The following is a 19,134-nucleotide window of genomic DNA, read 5'->3' on the forward strand; positions in this document are numbered from 1 at the left end:
CATGGCGCCGTTTTCGAATTTGTTTATGACACAGTTTCTTACAATTAAAGACATGCAGACATCGTTCTATTTAGGAACTAGCTGGTTCCTTTGTCCGTCTAACTCCCTCGTCACAGACTTTCCTATAATTAGCAAATCTGAATAAAAGAACTTATAAATTTTCACAGCTGCTATTATCTATGTCACTTACAGATTATAAATTATATTCATAACAAAGTGATATGCAAGGATTCTATATATTACCTAGGTGTTGCCTGACATATCTGTTGACGACATTAGTCCACACGTGCAAATAATCCGGATCTTTATAATCAATATTTTATTGTCTCTGTCTCCCACTTTGTCTCTGTATATATACATATATATATATATATATATATATATATATATATATATATATATATATATATATATATATATATATATATATATATATCCTGAAAACGGGAAATACATGTTATAGTCCTACTTTATTTCTTCTGGCGTTTCCTATCCTCGATAAGAATGCTCCTCATGTAGGTACAATATACTTTTATAACGCAAGTCGAAAAGTATAATGTTCCTACGTGATGAGAACATATGAAGAGAAAGCGAGAGCGCTAGCTACAAAGAGTAAAGCATGAATATATTCATTACATCTTCTACAATGAATACAGAGAGAGAGAGAGATGTAAATTGTACAGATGCCTATTATTTGGATTTTTATGTGATTTTATTACAATGTACATACATCTATAAATCTATAAATTGAACTTATTTGCCGATCGAGGCACCAACATTATACAGAACAACTGAAATACTTCCACCCCATTTTGAGTCATTTCGATCATCTGGAATATACAGACGAAAATCTACGTCCCTGACTGGTCCTCATACTCCACATTTAACTCTGTTATTGCAGTGCAGAAGTGAAGGTTTCGTGCAACTTCTTTCTTTATGTATAATAAACAAGACGAACTGTATTGCACGGGACAGTGATTAAAAAGTTCGCGATATTTTATTTTTTTAATTTGTAGACCCGTCATGTACGCATTTTAGCAAAATGTGGGCATACGTTTTTCAACTTTTAGATGTATTCTGGCATTAACACGATTTAGCAAAATTTGTGCATGTACAAATTTGTGACTTTGTTTTTGTAATCTGTCGGCCAGTATCACCCATAATAATAATTCATACTTGCAAGGCCTTCTTATAGCAATAATATCACCTTTAATTGCGCTATCACGTTGTTGTTGAAATACCTCTTTTATTGAGCTTGCAGCCTAAACATGCTATCATTTATTAAAATCATTGAATATTATAAGTAATGTGTCGTTGTTATTGTCATCAAGTACGTGTGTGATGTAAATGATTCTATACTTAAGTTTCGTATTTTTATACGGATCTTTAAAAGTCCACGATATGTGCATACGCATATGACTTCACTATGATAATGTTACCTGGCGATTAGCTTTTTTTGTGTAAAATCTTGCCTGCATGAGACCTCAATACAATCTTAACTGATTTGATTCATAGTTAGTTTTTCGCTTGGCTACTGACAAAGTCTTGCTTGCCGACCTAGCCAGCTTAATTACTCCATACAAGCGTAAAAGTGGCAAAACTGTTTGTAAGGGATATCATTCGAACAATTTCCGACCCCAAAGTTATATATATATATAAATATATATACGTGGGGTTTTTTTCTGGCACTGCCACCGACTTAATGGTCACCGAAGCAACCATCTGGCTTCTTGTTATTTTTCCATATTAGGCTGTTATATGAAGCAATGCGTTAATTACGTAGCAACACGGCCGCTTATTTAGTAGTCAGTAATAAAAATGTGTGCGTGTAATATGACCGGTTTCTTAGATTACATTTATATTAATTTCAATATCTGACTTTTGCATGAGGATATCTTCAGTCGGTAAAGTGTTCTGACACCCTTAACAATTGTTTCTCTTCCCTAGGACAGAGCTTTAGAACCTTGTGTTCATTCGTTTTGGGTTAGTTGTACCCAATTTAGTTTGCGTTCTGTATTTCGTTTGCGTATGATAAAATCTGGAATGCCTTATTATAATTTGTAATAAATCTATCCTCCCTTTATTCATTAAGAATTGCATGCATTGTTGCTTCCTGTTTTATGGATTACCAGCAACATCAATAGTTAATAACCTACCTACCAACCTGTTACTCAGTGAAAATATTTTTGCCTGCTCCCAATGTGTATTTAACATTACAGACCAACATTAGCAATGTTAGCGATACCAGACCCACTCAGGCTTCTTATTTGCAAATTCGAGTCTTTCTTTCATTGACACATATGAACTTAAACTGAGTGTAGATACTGAAGCCAAATGAAACACATCATACAGAGATAGTTACTTCAGCACAACTTTATTCGTGCTGACAAACGCTCCTTTTTTGAACATTGCAGTTGAGGTTAATTCATGGCACAGTTGATCCATGCATGGGAATAACCGAAGTGACGGAACGATACTGAGGGAAATTATATGATCATGTGATATTCCAGTAATGGAATAAATTTGCTAAACATTATCAAATATGCATCTGGTGAAATATATTATTAGTTGAAAAGTGTCAAGAACTTTAGTTAAAAAGTATAAAGAATACCTCTTGACCGTATGACCCTTTTCTAGGGACATGTCTCGGGAAGCTACATTCCAAACAAGAGATGGACTGGATCAAGAGATTTTAGAATATGTAATGAAGTAAACGTGTGACCAAAGTGTCAAACTTCTTGACAAGATGGTTAAAGTAATAAGCCACACACGCAACAGTAGCAATAAGATTTGCACGTTACCTTAGGTCGTTAAGAGAAAGAAAATATATAAAATAATCTTTATCATGCTTCTTGTTTTGCGACCATAAATTCAAGCAATGTAAGTTTAAATGCCCATTCCAGCAAATTGAACAAGCTATACATTTTCGATCTCAAAGGAATAAAATAGCGGCTGTAATTCTTAAGACTGTTTGTATTTTAAGAACATTAAATCAGACGATTGTTTATGACAATACATTTGATCTGCAGAATACTCTAAAGTACGGACTGAGGGATGGAAAGTAGTTTTCATCGTTTCAAAGTACACATTGAAATATTGGTAAAGACTCATTTCCAGGATATTAAAGTACTGTTGCATTGCCTCTTTCCAATTATGCGCATCAATCCAGCCCATTCTGTGAAACACACTACGATCACGCAAGCCAAATTCTGGTGATCCAATTCTGCTTGGTTCTCGACATTGAACAAATTCGAAGTCTATGTCTTCTTGAATCACATGGTGAAGACAATATGTGAAACCTGCATATATTAAAAATACAACTATCAATACATATCTGGTTATATAAATATGCCTGCTTTCACTTTTTGGCTTATCATGCAAAAACGAAAATGGTATCTTGCACTGATTTTTTGTCTTCAGAGATGTGATTTGGATTTTTAACGTAGCTTTTAACAATTTTTCAGTAATATCACTACGATGTCTGCAATGTAACAGTTTATAGTGATGTCTATCACTGAGGCATCATGCCGCAGACATGTGGCATGATGTCCCACCCAGTCACATTATCCTGACACCAGGTCGACCAGTCCTAACACTAACCCCTTAATGCTGAGCGTCAAGCGAGGCAGCTGTTAGTACCATTTTTGCAAATCTTTGGTATGACTTGGCCGGGGATCGAACCCACGACCTCCCGCATCTGAGGCGGACGCTCTAACCACTAGGCCACCAGGGCGGTTGTCTTCAGAGAACTTCATTCAATGTGTTCAATATAGGAATAACAACCTGACAGTAACACCCTAGACTTTTTCACTATGATCTGTTATTTCTTACAAACCAATGTCTATTTTCGTATAAGGTTGGCAATGAATACTATTACTGGATCCAATAAACGCTGACATTTTTGCAGGACCAATACAAATATACCACTTTCGAATCACGTAATCACCAATGTGTGAAAAAATAACATTCAATATCGGCATTCAATATGTGCACGAATAAGACGATGACTGAACACGGCAGGTGACTTAAACCTGATGTTTGTCTACGGGTATTTTGCAATGAACACCTATTGGACCTTTGGAACCTCTGGCATTTCACTTTTCCCTATTAATTCCTCTCACTTCTTCAGTCTGTACAAGTCGGATACTCAGAGCTGCTAGAGAAAGACGCAACTACTTTTTAATGATATAATCATGTATCGAGCGCCAAGGACTTGTTATTTAGTGCAGTTAAAGAGGGTCCATCGTAGCATAAATGGATCGACTGGCAAGTATAATGTGATGATGTTATGTTTGAAGCGAAAGACGGTTGTAGCATGAGTGGCTGAAATCGACTAAAAAATCTAACAGTTTTTCCCCACCCACCCCAAAGAAGCCTAGCAAATGAAGAAACACACAACAGAACAAACAATGCATGACGAAACCACCAATGTAGATGAACACTATCAAGAATTACATACGATATGAGAAACGGCACAAAGTCCAGAGCAGCTTCCTCAAGCCTGTTAAGCGATGGCGGCCATTTTGAATTATATTTGAAGAATCCTTTTTCTAACATATAACTCTTCAACATACGGCTCTTTGACAAATATAAAATGACGGAAAGAGTCTAAGGTATGTTCGTGGTGGTCGTTATGATTAAATTAGGTCTGTTGTTTCGGAACATGCAAAAATGTAACGACTGTAAACGGAGGAAAATGACATATCATGGAAACAAATGTAAAGTTCAGAAATCTGTATTTATTATCATGTTCATTCATGAAAGTCTACATGAACAATCAATTTCACATTATGTCTACTGTGAATGGTGGGTCCTCTCTTTGATGGCATTCCGGTCCAGTCATACCAAAGACTTAAAAAATGATAGTAACACATGTCTCACTATGCGCTCAGCATTAAGGGGTTAGTGTTAGGACTGGTCTGCCTGCTGTCAGGATAATGTGACTGGGTGGGAAATCATGCCACATGTCTACGACATGATGCCCCGGTGCTAGACATCACTATAAACTGTAACACTGCAGTCATCGTAGCGATATGACTGAAAAATTGTCAAGCTCTTGTTATGTATATTAGATTTAATTTATATTTTATTTAATTTAAATGTTTGTAAGTTTTAAAAATCTTCTTGTTTTGAATTTCATTACATGTCAAAATAATGTAGTTTTGTTTAATAGGAACTCTATATTTTTTCAGAAAATAGTTTGACCTTAACTCGTCAGTTGTAAACACCTAAAGCTGACTTACTTCCCGACCTTGATCTAGAAATCAGTGAGAGAAGAGAACAACTTTTTATATTGTTTTATTATCGGAGTAAAATGATTGGTTTTTATCAAGGTTATACTGGAACTATGTGATTTTTTATATGCAAACAGCCTCCATTTCGCAATTCTGGGCTTTCAGAAATTGCACATTTGTTTGAATTATTTTTAATTTGATTCTTAAAACCGTAAGTTCTTATTTGTTTCATTTTGTAGAGTTTTTTTCCAGGGAAATAAATTATTTGTTAAATTTTTCAAAGCTTGTTGTTTTCACGCTTTCTTTTGCTACTGTTTATTCGAGCCTAAACACGTACATAGCACTTTATGACTGAAATCGTTTTAAAGCTACGTTAAAAGTCAAAATCTCTCTCTCTCTCTCTCCTGAAATTGAAGATCTGGGCAGAAAAATGAAATGTTAACGGCAATCATTTTCAGGGTTTTCCAATGTTGAATCTTTACAATAAGCTACATTAATATAGCAAATTGTACTATGAATGAAGTTACTAAGAAAGTGGGCAATTTATATTGACGATGACTGAAGTAAATATTATATAATATATCTAAATATAACGAGCAAAGGAGTAATTTGATAAAGAATCTTAATTTTAAAAAACAAAAACTAAATGTCTGGTAGTTTTCTTACAACCTCGACCAGCCATTGTTCTTATTGTGAATTTAAATATTCACGAATGGTATTCCTTTTTAGAACTCTTAATGTAGGATATGTAATCTGCCCACTCATATAAATAAATGTACATGTCATAGTAACTTGAAATATTCACTCAATACAAAAGCCTAAACTTTATTTATGATTGAAATGCGACAAGAGTTACACACATATCAGATTGTATTTAAAGTCAGAATTAACTTCCTTACAAAAGTATTGTGCATTTTACCTCAGATTTATGCCATGAAGTTTTTCTAATAAATCCGATATTTCCTTGTACGTGAAGTTTTTTCTCAGCGTAGTGCAAGACAAAATTCACTGAAATAAAAATAAAGAACATATTCCAGGAGAAATTTATATAGTTTTTTTGTATCATAAATAATTCAACGAACAAACCTCTTATTAAAGTTATCGGTGTGGCAATGTTCAAGCAAATCCAGAAAATTCAGAAATCAGCATTATACCAATAATTCAAATATAGGCTATATGTCGTGAGCAAAACCCCAAAAGTAGTATAGATGGAACGAGCACTCTTACTGTTTTATACATAAAACTTACATTTCTGCTCCATAAGTATTCTGTCTGCAAAACTGGAGAACAAAAATGCCGACTAGTTTTTGCTGGACTGATAGGAAGACGGGACATTTTCCGATATCCGTCAGGGTAGTATGAAGCACAAATTCCAATTACGTACGTTTTTTTTATAACTTCTTTTCCTTGAAAGCCTTCAAACTTTCTGACTTAACAAATAAAGAAGCATACTGCATATGAATACAAGTTGCAGAAAGCTGTAAGTATTCATCGGAGATTATTGCTTTGTTGAGAGTAAAGGAATTTCAGCAATTTTTATAATTTGTGTAGCAATTATGCTACCTTTCCAATGACGTAAATACGACGTTAATTTTATTCATTGGTGGAACAGTGTTAACGCTTCCACACCTTCAAAAATCACAAACTCGTATTCATTTCACAGAATGAAAGCTAAAATATTTCCCATCATCAAGGCCAATTAAGATATTAAATACAGTAAAATAAAATGAAATGATACAAATGATGGATGCATGGAGGGATGGATGGATAGACGGATGTACAGTCACAGGGCTCGTATCGTTGCTTACAATTGACATGCCATACATGTGCTATACAATAACTAGTAGTTATTATATAGTACATGTATGATAGGTCAATTGTAAGCAACGATACGAGCCCCTGTGTGTACAGAGAGAGAGAGAGAGAGAGTCGTCGTGTCGTCTATATCTTCGGAATTTGTTATTTGCATGTGCCACCTAAAATATAATAATAATAATAATAATAATAATAATAATATTAATAACAATACGAATCTATCAACAATGCAAAAACATAAGACTTTATGATTGAAATCTTTTTAAAGCTACGTTAAAAATCTAAATGTTAATTGGTTTTACTTGTGAAGTAATAGAGAGTTGTACATGTACACATTCGAGCAAAATGTGTACATGTACAAATTTCTATTACGTTAATATGTTGATCCGTCAGGTACACTTTTGAGCAAAATGTGTACATGTACAAATCTCTCTTACTTTAATATGTAGATCCGTCACGTATAAAATGTGTACATGTACAAATTCATGTTACTTTGATGTTGTATTCTGGCGGCCGTTATCGGCCATCGTAGCCATCGTATCTCAGTGTTACGCGCATGTTCTTAAAGATAACAATGACAACGTGAAGATGTTTATGTTGTTCAAGGAAATATATAATGTGCCTCCTCCATCACATGGTATGCGCTTATTATTTTTTATCGTGCGCACTATAATTCGCGTGCGGTTCACAACTTCATGATTTATTACAATTCAGTTAATGAACACTCTAGGCCTTGACCTTATTTGTTTGGATATCATATGGGATTGACAAGTCATTTTGACACATACGTGATATAAACAAGCATGTTCGTGAAAGTAATCACACCTACGAATGAGACTGCTGCATCGCCTACCAGTTTTATAAAAACGGAACAGCGCCTAGTCCAAGCTTAGAGACGGCATAATGAGACAAAGACATCAGCACAGTTGAAAAAATTTAAACAATACTAGTACAATTGCTACTGACGTTACTAAAGACAACCTCTGCATATGTAACTTCTATTCAACCATACGTTTAATCATGCATGTATGAATGGATGTATGGATGCATTGATACATGCTTGCAAGTATATATGTATGGATATGACTCTATGGCCTAAACTGAGTAACAGAATAAAGCAAAAACCAACATATTTTGTAAAATACAAAACGTAATTTATTTATATTGTGCATTAAATCCTACAAATAATCGTAAATGTTCTATCGCAGATCAAAATGTATCAAGTTGCAATTGAATTCCATTGGTATTCCAATTAAATTCCGATATTGAATGTGATGGTGTATCTGTGGTCTCGAACGGATGTATCAGAATAATGTAATCCAAAATATCACTTTCTGAATTCACTATAATTCCAAATTCATGTTTAAATCCAAGAATATTATCATGCACTCTGTCATTCCAATGAAAAATAATTTAAATAAATAAATCCAACCAAATTAAAAGCTGAACACAACATTTAGATTGATTCTGATTTAGATATTAAGACAAGAATTAGTCATGTTTCAAGTTTACAGCATTAATATAAACAGCTAAGACACCATGCTGGAGCCGGACGTAGAGCAGTTTGCTTTATAAAACAAAGTTGTCAACACCTTTAGAAATTTCCAGATGAACAACTTTATGTTCTAGACTCAGGTTCAAGTAAACATATTTACTATCAATAATGGTGTGGATATTTAATCCACGCTCACAGATAAATACTAGCTATGAATTATGTTGTTTATAGAACAAATGTTACTGGTCAGATATACCATGACCATTGATTTTGGAAAATACAGATGTACATAACATATAATCATTCCGAAAAGACAACAAACTATACAAATTCAATATATATATATGCATATTTGTTGGGTTTCTAGTTGGTTATTTATAGATTATTGCATTTGCATGAGAAAATGTGAACGAATTTTTCAGATGTAATATTGCACGACCTTAGTAATACAGTAAATCTATCCGACAAAATGAGTTCATATTTTCCCATACAAATACAGTAACCTTTTTATTATATGCTCATTTTCTTATTCTACCTAAGGCTTAATTATATAAACAAAATACACTACAAGAAACAAAGTAAATGAATGTATGCCGGATTCCTAACTAAATACACAGGCGCAGATTGATCATTACGCAACAACATTATTAATGCGCACATAACTCCGCGCGCTAGACATAAGTTTCGAAAGAAAATGGCGTTTTTGTCTACTTAAAATTGAAATTTGGAGTCATGTTGTGAATGAATGCGCATTGCAACAAGTTTTCCATTTGATCTTGAATGAATAGATTTTGGTATTTTTGTCGATTCTACGAAATTTCGTGATTATGGACAGGATTTATATGTGACAAGTCCACATGAAATACATCGGATTGAAGAAATGAGGGAGAAGCGTGTTGACATCTGCAAATGTGCTCCTGTTTCTGTCACTGAATGTTTGAAATCATAATGTGGGACAATATGAAGTCTTTCAATAGCAATTATCAAAAAGGCCTTTCTGGACCGGTCCTTTCTGACCCTTTACCGATAGTTCGTGTATGATGTTCCTTCCAGAAAGTTTCCGCTGACGCTCTTGGACTCCTCCTTTTCCACGTCCATACATGCCAATCATGTGGCATACAGTAAAATGTTAAGTGTTTGATCCTGTTTCCCACTCGACGTATAAATTAATCCCAAAGGGGCGTGCTTGCGCACAGCCTGGGTGTTGTCTGTTGGTGTGCTCTTTTTCCCGAACCGACGATTTATTAAGAACTATGCTGTATATATATTACAGTGTCAAGTGGCAGTACGTGGCTGCTTACCACTTGTCGAGAAATTGAGAAGCGTGCCATGCAATCATTAAATAGTCGCACAAGACTGAATGGCCATACGCGACCTTATTCCATGCGTTGTACCATTTGTCGACAACGAACGAACGTCATCTGTTCAATAACATTGTAATTTGATACAGTTACAGTAAGCAGTGAATTTGATGATGGGTTTGGGGCAGCTCCGAGGACAAGTAGAGGTTCAATTGTACACGCTTCGACGTGTTTGTCTGAAAGGGGATGCACTTCAAATCACCAAGAGCCTTGTCAAAGAACTGATAGAAGAAGAAGCAGAGAAGATAGATTTGAAGGAGGGAAGAAAATAAAAAGAGAAGCATCAAAAGAATTAAGGGAACATCAGCGCCTCAATACCGACTGGATAAAGGTCCATCTAGATTTCTCTATTGAAGAGACTAAAATACATATTGTCTCCAAGAGGATATCATGAAAGACATGGTGAAAGATATGGTGGCAAAGGATAAAGAAGAAGTAGAAACCAAACGACCCTTTAAAAGAGGTCACTCAGATCTTTAGAAAAGAGATACTACACAATCGTTGCCATATGTGCTTGTCTATGTTTTGCGTATGTGGTTGTTTGTTTGTCTATGTCTAGGTTGTCGACAACTGAAACTTATAACCGTTTCCATTATCATTTACATTTGACACCATCATCACTTCTGGCCCTATAAATACTTTTGACCCTTAGGTACCATTACTTAGTTGAATATATGGGCGCCTATATAATATGATACGATCTTGATGTGCCTTTCACATGTATGTCTATGGTTGCAATATAATTGTGATTTGACCCTCAGTACCCCCACACAGCTAGTCACGTTCTTGTTTGCCTAAAACAGTTAAAGTCACATTTGTGTTGACCTAATAGACTGAATATTTAGCTTTAGAGTGGGCTGCAATTTTCAGAGTCAACTATGATACTGATTTCTGGCTGAATCCAAATCATGATGATTCCGAAAAGAAGCGCGGCCTTCCTTCACGTCGCAATGCAAATAGTCAAGGTATGGCTTATGGGAGCGAAGCATTCCTGTAGAAACTGTAAACAATATGTGGGTGTACAATATCATTGTAGAAAATGAAGATAAAAAGAAGAAAACAAAAACGTATACATGTCTAAGGAAATTCATTTACATGCAAATTGATGTCGATTTTGTATTTCCATAAGTTATTGCCATCACCTTACAATATAGTAGCAGTTCTGATTTCTCATATCCCACCTATGTATGGTCTGAGATTTAATTTTATTAATATAAGTTTTGTTATGTTATGTTATGTAACATACTGAGCCATATCTGTTTGAAACTGATCTAACATTCTTTTGAAACGTTAAAATTAGGAATTATTGACAACTGACGCATGACCGACAAAGCAATGTAATATTTGTTCAGTTAGACAGGTGAAGGGAAAACCATTGGAGTGGATCAAGAAACAGAGGTATTCTATAAATTCTGTAAGAAAGTATATCAACTGGTGTGGAACAAGGGAAGGATAACACAATGCTATTGTTTTGAAGGTAAAGTTATTGCCTACAAACACTACTAGGAATACAGAGTGATCATAGTCTTAGCTATTTCAGCTGAAACATTGTGCAAAATCCAGGAGTCTAAACAGAAAAAGTCAGCAGTAAATAGCAGTTGGACAAGAACTACAAAAAATAAATGTACATAAAGAGTACACTGACGCCCACAGAGAAGTGAAAAGTAGCATCAAGATAGACAAGATAAACTATGTTGAAGGAATGGCGGCAGAGGCAGAAGAAGCGACAAGAAGTGGAAACATGAAGAAGCTGTATGACATCACCAAGAAGCTGTCTGGCAAGTACAGCAAAACAGAAAGACCCGTAAAGGACAAGCAGGGAAAGACCATAGCAAGTACAGAACACCAAATTAAGAGATGGGCAGAACATTTTGAAGAACTGTTGAACAGGCCAGCCCCACTAAATCCCCCAGAAATCAACACAGCCAATGCAAATCTCATCATAAGCTGTCACAATCCCACCAGAGACGAGATTAGGAAAGCCATCACCCAGCTGAAGAACGGCAAGGCAGCTGGACTTGATGGCATCCCAGCATAAGCCCTCAGAGAAGACTTAGATGCTTCAGTGGAAATGCTATACAACCTCTTTGAGAAGATCTGGGAGGAAGAAGAAATACCGACTGACTGGAAGAAGGGACACTTCATCAAGATCCCAAAGAAAGGCGACCTCAGCAGCTGCTCCAACTACACAGGAATCACACTCTTATCAGTACCAGGGAAAGTCTTCAACCGGGTCCTCTTGGATAGGATGAAGGAGGCCGTTGACCCACAGTTACGAGATGAGCAAGCGGGCTTCCGGCAGAACAGATCGTGTACGGACCAAATAGCTACTCTTCGCATCATAGTCGAGCAATCGTTGGAGTGGAATTCTTCAATCTACATCAACTTTGTCGATTATGAGAAGGCATTCGACAGCGTGGATCGAGAGACACTTGGGAAACTTCTTCGTCACTATGGCATCCCAACCAAGCTGGTGAACATGATCAAGAACACTTACAACGGAATGTCCTGCAGAGTCATTCATGCATGACAGCACACAGACAGCTTCCTAGTGCAGACTGGCGTGAGGCAAGGCTACTTGCTGTCGCCGTTTCTCTTCCTTCTCGCCATCGACTGGATTATGAAGACGTCCACCAATGGGCGGAGAAATGGGATCCAGTGGACATTGTGGAGTCAACTTGAGGACCTGGATTTTGCCGATGACCTAGCACTCTTTTCCCATAGTCAGCAGCAAATGCAGGACAAGACCGACATACTGGCAGCCACATCAGCACAGACTGGTCTCAACATCCACAAAGACAAGACCAAGATCCTCAAGATCAATTATGTCAGAAACAACCCAGTCACACTGCAGGGAAGTCCCCTGGAATCCTTCACGTACCTGGGCAGCATTATGAACCAGCAGGGTGGATCAGATGCAGGTGTCAAGGTAAGGGTCGGAAAGGCGAGAGCAGCTTTCATACAGCTCAAGAACATCTGGAGCTAAATTGAAATTTCCTTAACTACCAAGATCAGATTCTTCAAATCCAACGTGAAGTCAGTCCTACTGTATGGAGCAGAGACCTGGAGAACCACCAAGTCGACCATAAAGAGAGTTCAGACCTCCATCAACAGCTGCCTAAGAAGAATTCTTCAGATCCGCTGGCCAGACACCATCAGCAACACCAACCTGTGGCAGAGAACCTCCCAGCTTCCAGTAGAGGACGAGATCAAGAAGAGAAGGTGGGGTTGGATAGGACACACCCTACGTAAGCCGCCAACCAACATTACCAGACAGGCATTGAAATGGAACCCTCAAGGCAAGCGTAGAGGGGGACGACCAAGAAACACCTGGCGACGCGACCTCGAGGCGGACATCACTAAGATGGGTCACACCTGGAGTCAGCTTGAAGGGATGGCACAGGACGGAAGAATCTAAAGATCTTTTATGGGCGGCCTATACCCCGGCAGGGGTGACGGGCAAAACTAACAGTCTTAGCCATATTTTGAGTGGGTTAAGCTGTTTACATACCGCCACTTGACAAATGTCATAAAATGTAATTAAAAAAATATTAAGAAATGACAAAAAATATACAGTATAAATATACTAACTACATATCCCTAAATGGAATCTCACTAGAAAGTATATATATATATATATATATATATATATATATATATATATATATATATATATATATATATATATATATATATGTATGTATGTATGTATGTATGTATGTATGTATGTATATATGCGTGTATGTGTGTGTCTGTATTTATGAAACATATCAAATAAAACCAAAATTCATCAAATACATTGATTAAATAAGAACAAGTCCTATTTAAACATTTGACGCTATAAAGGAAATATATCAAGCTTAATACACGCAAATATATCAGAAGAACATGCAATGAGTCATTGTGTTCTTGGATCAACCTGTATCAGGCCATAGCTTTACACTTTTAGTCTCGTATTTTTATATTTACAAGCGTGACAGACAAGGCTAGGAATTCGAGATATCGATAAGGATCAATTCTGTTTTGCCGAAAAAGGGAAAAGTTCGGCTTTTAAACCTTAAAATGTATGTTTCTATTTTAGTGTTACAATGTAGAACATAATAATTTTATATGGTATGTTTATGACTCTTTAATGTTATTCCAATGTGTGCCTGACCCCAGAGCTGAGAATTCATTGTGTAATTAACACGTCTTTGAATGGTGTTGTTTTTTTGGTTCCTAGTAGGGGATAATCTATTTACTTGTACAAACCATTAACCATTGTGTCTGACTATGAACTATGAATTTACATCAAAGAGACTCTATTGTTATTTAGCTGGTTTTAATGAAGTATGTAAAATTACGAGTGGCAGACAATTCAGATACTTAGTTGATCTTGTGTAACTAATCTGGTTGAAAGGCAGATAGATTACAAGTCTGCTGGTGGGTATTGAATGACGAAGATTAATTATTGTGCGAGTTTAACATCTGTGTCACACTACTGAGAACATATTGAATTAAACCGCTGCTTTTTAATGTAACCAGTTGATATTATTAGTGGATTATAAAATTACTGAAATCAGTACCACGCAATATTTTTAATTCTAAATATATTTGGAATTTGAATTCACAAGGACTTGTATACTTTATGGCGTCATCACATATCTCAAAAATTTGTAGCTTACGTTTTACCTTGAACAATTATAAACAAAAGCTAGTAATATCACATTTTACAAATGTGTTTCCAGAGGCTTTAGTTGAGAATTAATCTGTATTGGAGTAAATATAAATTTAGATCACGTCTTCATAGAAGATTAAAATTTGAAATTTGATAGAAATGTCTAGTTTGCATATATATATATATATATATATATATATATATATATATATATATATATATATATATATATATAAGAAAATAGAAAATAGATTAACATGATCTCGACTGTGTGAAAAATACAGGAAGGTTTTTGTGCTAGAACAGATGCATTGAATTTAAGATGCCATCAGTACCACATTCATTCATACAGTCTGGATTATAAGAAAGAAAGTTTAACGTCATTTAATGGAATATGATTGTAAGTGGTTAGTTCACCTCTTATGACGTCAATTAAATTGGCAACTCGTCTTTGACCTGCTACTGTGACAATATTTAAAGCGGAAACCAAGGAGGGAGGACTCTTGTGTGGCAAAATGTTGCGTGGGATTTGTGCTATGACATAAATGCATACCATTACTGAGGTGAATTGGAGGAGCTACTTTCAATAGCTGGTCTACTGAGACATATGCAAATTATGTTTCAAATTCTAGATTATGAAAACTTAGCCATATTTTAATTACAGTTCTAGACCATTATGCGTAAGAATCATTTTGGCTAAAGTTCTTGAATATTGAGTACATGTGGTGGCTCTTTTTCTCACGCGAAGATAAGTTCAGAACTCGCCATATACAACTATATTCCATGTGTGAGAGAGAGAGAGAGAGAGAGAGAGAGATTGTCTGGCTACATTCAGACGGCAGCGAAGTTAGCAAAGTAAACATTAGTAATAGAGTTAAAGACGGAAATGATTCCAGCAAATGCACTGGGTGCAATTAAAGGCCTCGGCCTGATAAGAAACGTAAGATGGAGCTTAAGAGACCAGGAATAGAAACTACTCTTCTCCTAATATGGGAAAAGAATATTCACCGAGTCGCTAGTCCACAGAGACCATGGAGAGGAAGATCACAGTCACAGAGGGAACAGGTAACGCAGACCCAGCAGCCGAGTGTTCATAGCAATGGTACCTAATATCAATGTTATGATATGGTTTTTTTTATCATACTCGTAAGTTAGGAAATGTATTTGCCCATGTTCATAGAGAGAGAGAGAGATAGGGAGAGAGAGGAAAGGAATTCAGACTCTCTAACAAGGGTGGCAACAACAACCGTGAAGATACGACTACATTTTGGGGAATGATGTAAAGAATCGCTGTAAGGAAAATACAGAGCTGTTCTGACTGGAGCAACGAATTCTTTATTGATGTGTATATATATATATATATATATATATATATATATATATATATATATATATATATATATATATATATATAAAATGCTAAATTCTAAAGATACATTTATAAAGCCTTTATATTTAAAATACAAGAAATACATATAAACTTACAATTTCCCATCGTGCGTACCAACTTCATTGTATATATTGATTGGTAACTTTTAGAATGTAATATAGATAGCTAAATCTCAATTAACTTTATGATATCCAACGAGTATAAAATTAAATATTTGCGAATAATGCAAGGATCATTTTGAAGAAATGTATCGTGCTAAAATAGGATACTAATTTGGAATAGGTTACTAAACATTACTCAATATTACTTAAAGAATCTTTTATTTGCAAATTAAATCTAAACATGAAGCTGGTAGCGAATTCTTTTTTTCCAATAATACATACCACAAATACAATTAAACATTCCATTATATTATAATATAAAATATAAGAACTCACAAAAATGTTGGAAATCGAGGACTTTACCGTTAAAGTCTCAGATATTAAAAAGTACACATTCTTTAAAGAAGTTTGCGAACGCAGACGACTCTTACCTGTAAGGAAAAGACAGAGCTGTTCTGACTGGAGCAACGAATTAATTCTTCGTAAGCCTGATTCGCTATTTATACAGTTTTTCGTTTTCTCAGTGTTAGTGAGAACATGCCCCTTTGAACTTTTCCATGGCGATCGTGTGAACCATCTGCGCAACGCATCCAATATTGATATAATAATAATTTGCATGTTCTGCAGCTTCCCTCCAAATCTAAATTGATGACATTTAGATACGAGAGAAATGTATTTTATGCTGACAATTGTTGATTTTTAGTTACGAGCAAACTGTACTTTGTCCTGATAAATGTTGACATTTAGTTACGAGCGAAATGTATTGTATATTTTGTGCTGACAATTTGTTGATATTTAGTTACGAGCGAAATGTATTGTAGTATTGTATAGATTTCTGCACCTGCTTGTAAAGTGCGATCTTTATAAAATAGCATACAGTTATATTACACAGATATATAAATTTTATCTCCATATATTTTAGTGGAAAATTATTTTCAATATAAATTAATGAAAAATTACTTTTATTACAATTTAGAATAAATTTCAATCGTAATACTTTTACTTAAAAGTTATGTCCTAATATAAAGATTGAACTCAATCTGCACGTTCACCCCGGCCACCAACCTCACCTCCAGCTACGAATGTGGAAGTTGGATAGATTCCTCCAACACCTCTCCCACTATATTCATTGACACAGTGGATAAAGAGGTAGTAAGTATGTCAAAAGGGATCCCGCCAGTCAAAACTCCACGAAAACATAACACAAGAAGCGGCAGAGTGTAAAATTTCATCACTTCTCTAAACGTCAAAACCATAGTCGGGGATGAATGGGGCAGCATATGATACTGTACTTAAACAAGTACTACGCAAGCAAGAAGCAAACCAGTTCCTCCTAGACCAAACATTTGAACTGTGAATTGGTGACGTAGTTGGGAACAGCGAAAAGGCTGGGTGGCAAATAGAGGACATCTTATTAACAGCGAAAGATAAACTCGAGTGTGATGGCCATATATCCCAAAACCTGGAAGACAGCACCAAAAGAACAGCAGAAAGCATTAGAAAACTCGGGAAGAAAAATAGTAGTTGCCCAAATCACCTGGCGGTGCTCATATTATTTCATATAACAGAGGTAACAAAGTTTCAAACAAACGCATCATGATCTGGCCTCTGATGAGCATCTATACGATAGCTAAACTCAATAATCAGATGGATACTCGAGCTTCCCAACTGACTGAGTCAATTTCCATGTCCGCCCACATGAGTATTACCTCAGTCCTTGTTCGGACTGAAAACAGAGAATTGCTCAGGGGTTTTCTTTTTGGCTTGAAAACTTATTTGAATAAAGCAAAACTCTTATAATACACTAATAAAATACTTTCTCCATCTCTCCAACTGTTCAAGAAAAGCAATTGTGTACCTAATTATGATCACCAAAATAAAATTGGTCACTCAGACCTAGCATTTTGAGTATGTTTATTCTGGAAAATGTATGTTCACTATGTTCAATAAATTTTAAAATAACAAACATGAACATTCATAACTGGATTATCGTCATCCTAATTACAACATGTGGCTTACACACAATTAGTTGTAGCAAACGGCCCGAAATTAGATAAATGGGCAGAATTTGATAGTACATCTTAGGCATTTCAGGGAGGTTCCGAAGACATAATGGGATTCCTGGCGGATTTCACCTTTCTCATGGCCAGACATGTAAGTAAAATGCGTTGCATGCAGTAATGCGTTGTATGGTTACTGCCACTCATTCTGTGAGCAATTAAGTAGTCACCACGCAAACACATATTCGCTGAATCGCGTGCTATTCAGGCATTTGAGGTAGATTCAAACATTGATGGGTGGCAGATAAATGTCTATAATCTGAATCAGTCAGTTATTCAATCTGGCCACTCACTGTTGACTCGTCAAAAACTGAAAAGACTTTGAAGGTTGCAAAATTGAATGAAGTCTATGTTCATTTTCCATCGTTTCAGGCAAACCTTTATTCAGAACCCATCTGAACGGAAGAACGCGATGTTCTTGAAAATTGCGCAGAACTGCTTCAATAGGTTTTGCGTGATTACGTCATACAAGAGTGGGAGGAGAGGCGGAGACAACAGCAGAGGAGACATCAAGAAGCAAGATATAGGAATCAATGAAGCTAGGATACCAACTTAGATAAAAGGGGAGAATTTGATCGATAGTTCATGTTTCAGAACGTTTCCACTGACGCTCTTGGACTCCTCCTTTTCCGCGTCCATACATGCCAATCGAGAGGCATAGGGTAAAACGTTGAGTGTTTGATCCTGTTTTCCACTAGATGTATATAATAATCCCAAATGGGTGTGCTTGCCTTGTCCTATACACCTGTGAAGAAGAGTGGAGATGGTTAGCATTCTGAGTTTGGCAAATTCATAAATTCATCTCTTGCCACATTAAAACTATACTCAGTTTACTCTATTGTGGGACCTGAGCATCAACTATCATCAGGTTTATCCCCACACTCAAGGTGCAGGTCGTCCTGGTTGCGATCAAGATCGGTATCTGATTAGTACATATCCAGAGGTTTAGACAAGGTGTGAGGTCACCTTTAAGACTGTCATGTTACCATCCAAATAGGTAAATCAGTTAAAGGAAAGCTGT

At 36.0% G+C, this 19,134-nt stretch overlaps 1 protein-coding gene across 1 annotated transcript; it reads right to left on the minus strand.

Moving 5' to 3' along the window:
• Nucleotides 1–690: 690 nt before the first annotated feature.
• LOC149805473 (uncharacterized) lies at nucleotides 691–16,831 on the minus strand. The gene is made up of 3 exons (XM_089936275.1): nucleotides 16,485–16,831; nucleotides 6,154–6,242; nucleotides 691–3,299 (listed from the first exon to the last, which is right to left on the minus strand). The coding sequence occupies exons 1-3, from the start codon at nucleotides 16,669–16,671 to the stop codon at nucleotides 3,273–3,275; spliced, it is 303 nt and encodes a 100-aa protein (XP_089792401.1). The 5' UTR covers nucleotides 16,672–16,831; the 3' UTR covers nucleotides 691–3,272.
• Nucleotides 16,832–19,134: the final 2,303 nt, after the last annotated feature.

Source organism: Sinohyriopsis cumingii, chromosome 2, assembly GCF_028554795.1.
Source record: "Sinohyriopsis cumingii isolate HCF-2022 chromosome 2, ASM2855479v2, whole genome shotgun sequence".
NCBI classification, from domain to species: Eukaryota; Metazoa; Mollusca; class Bivalvia; order Unionida; family Unionidae; genus Sinohyriopsis; species Sinohyriopsis cumingii.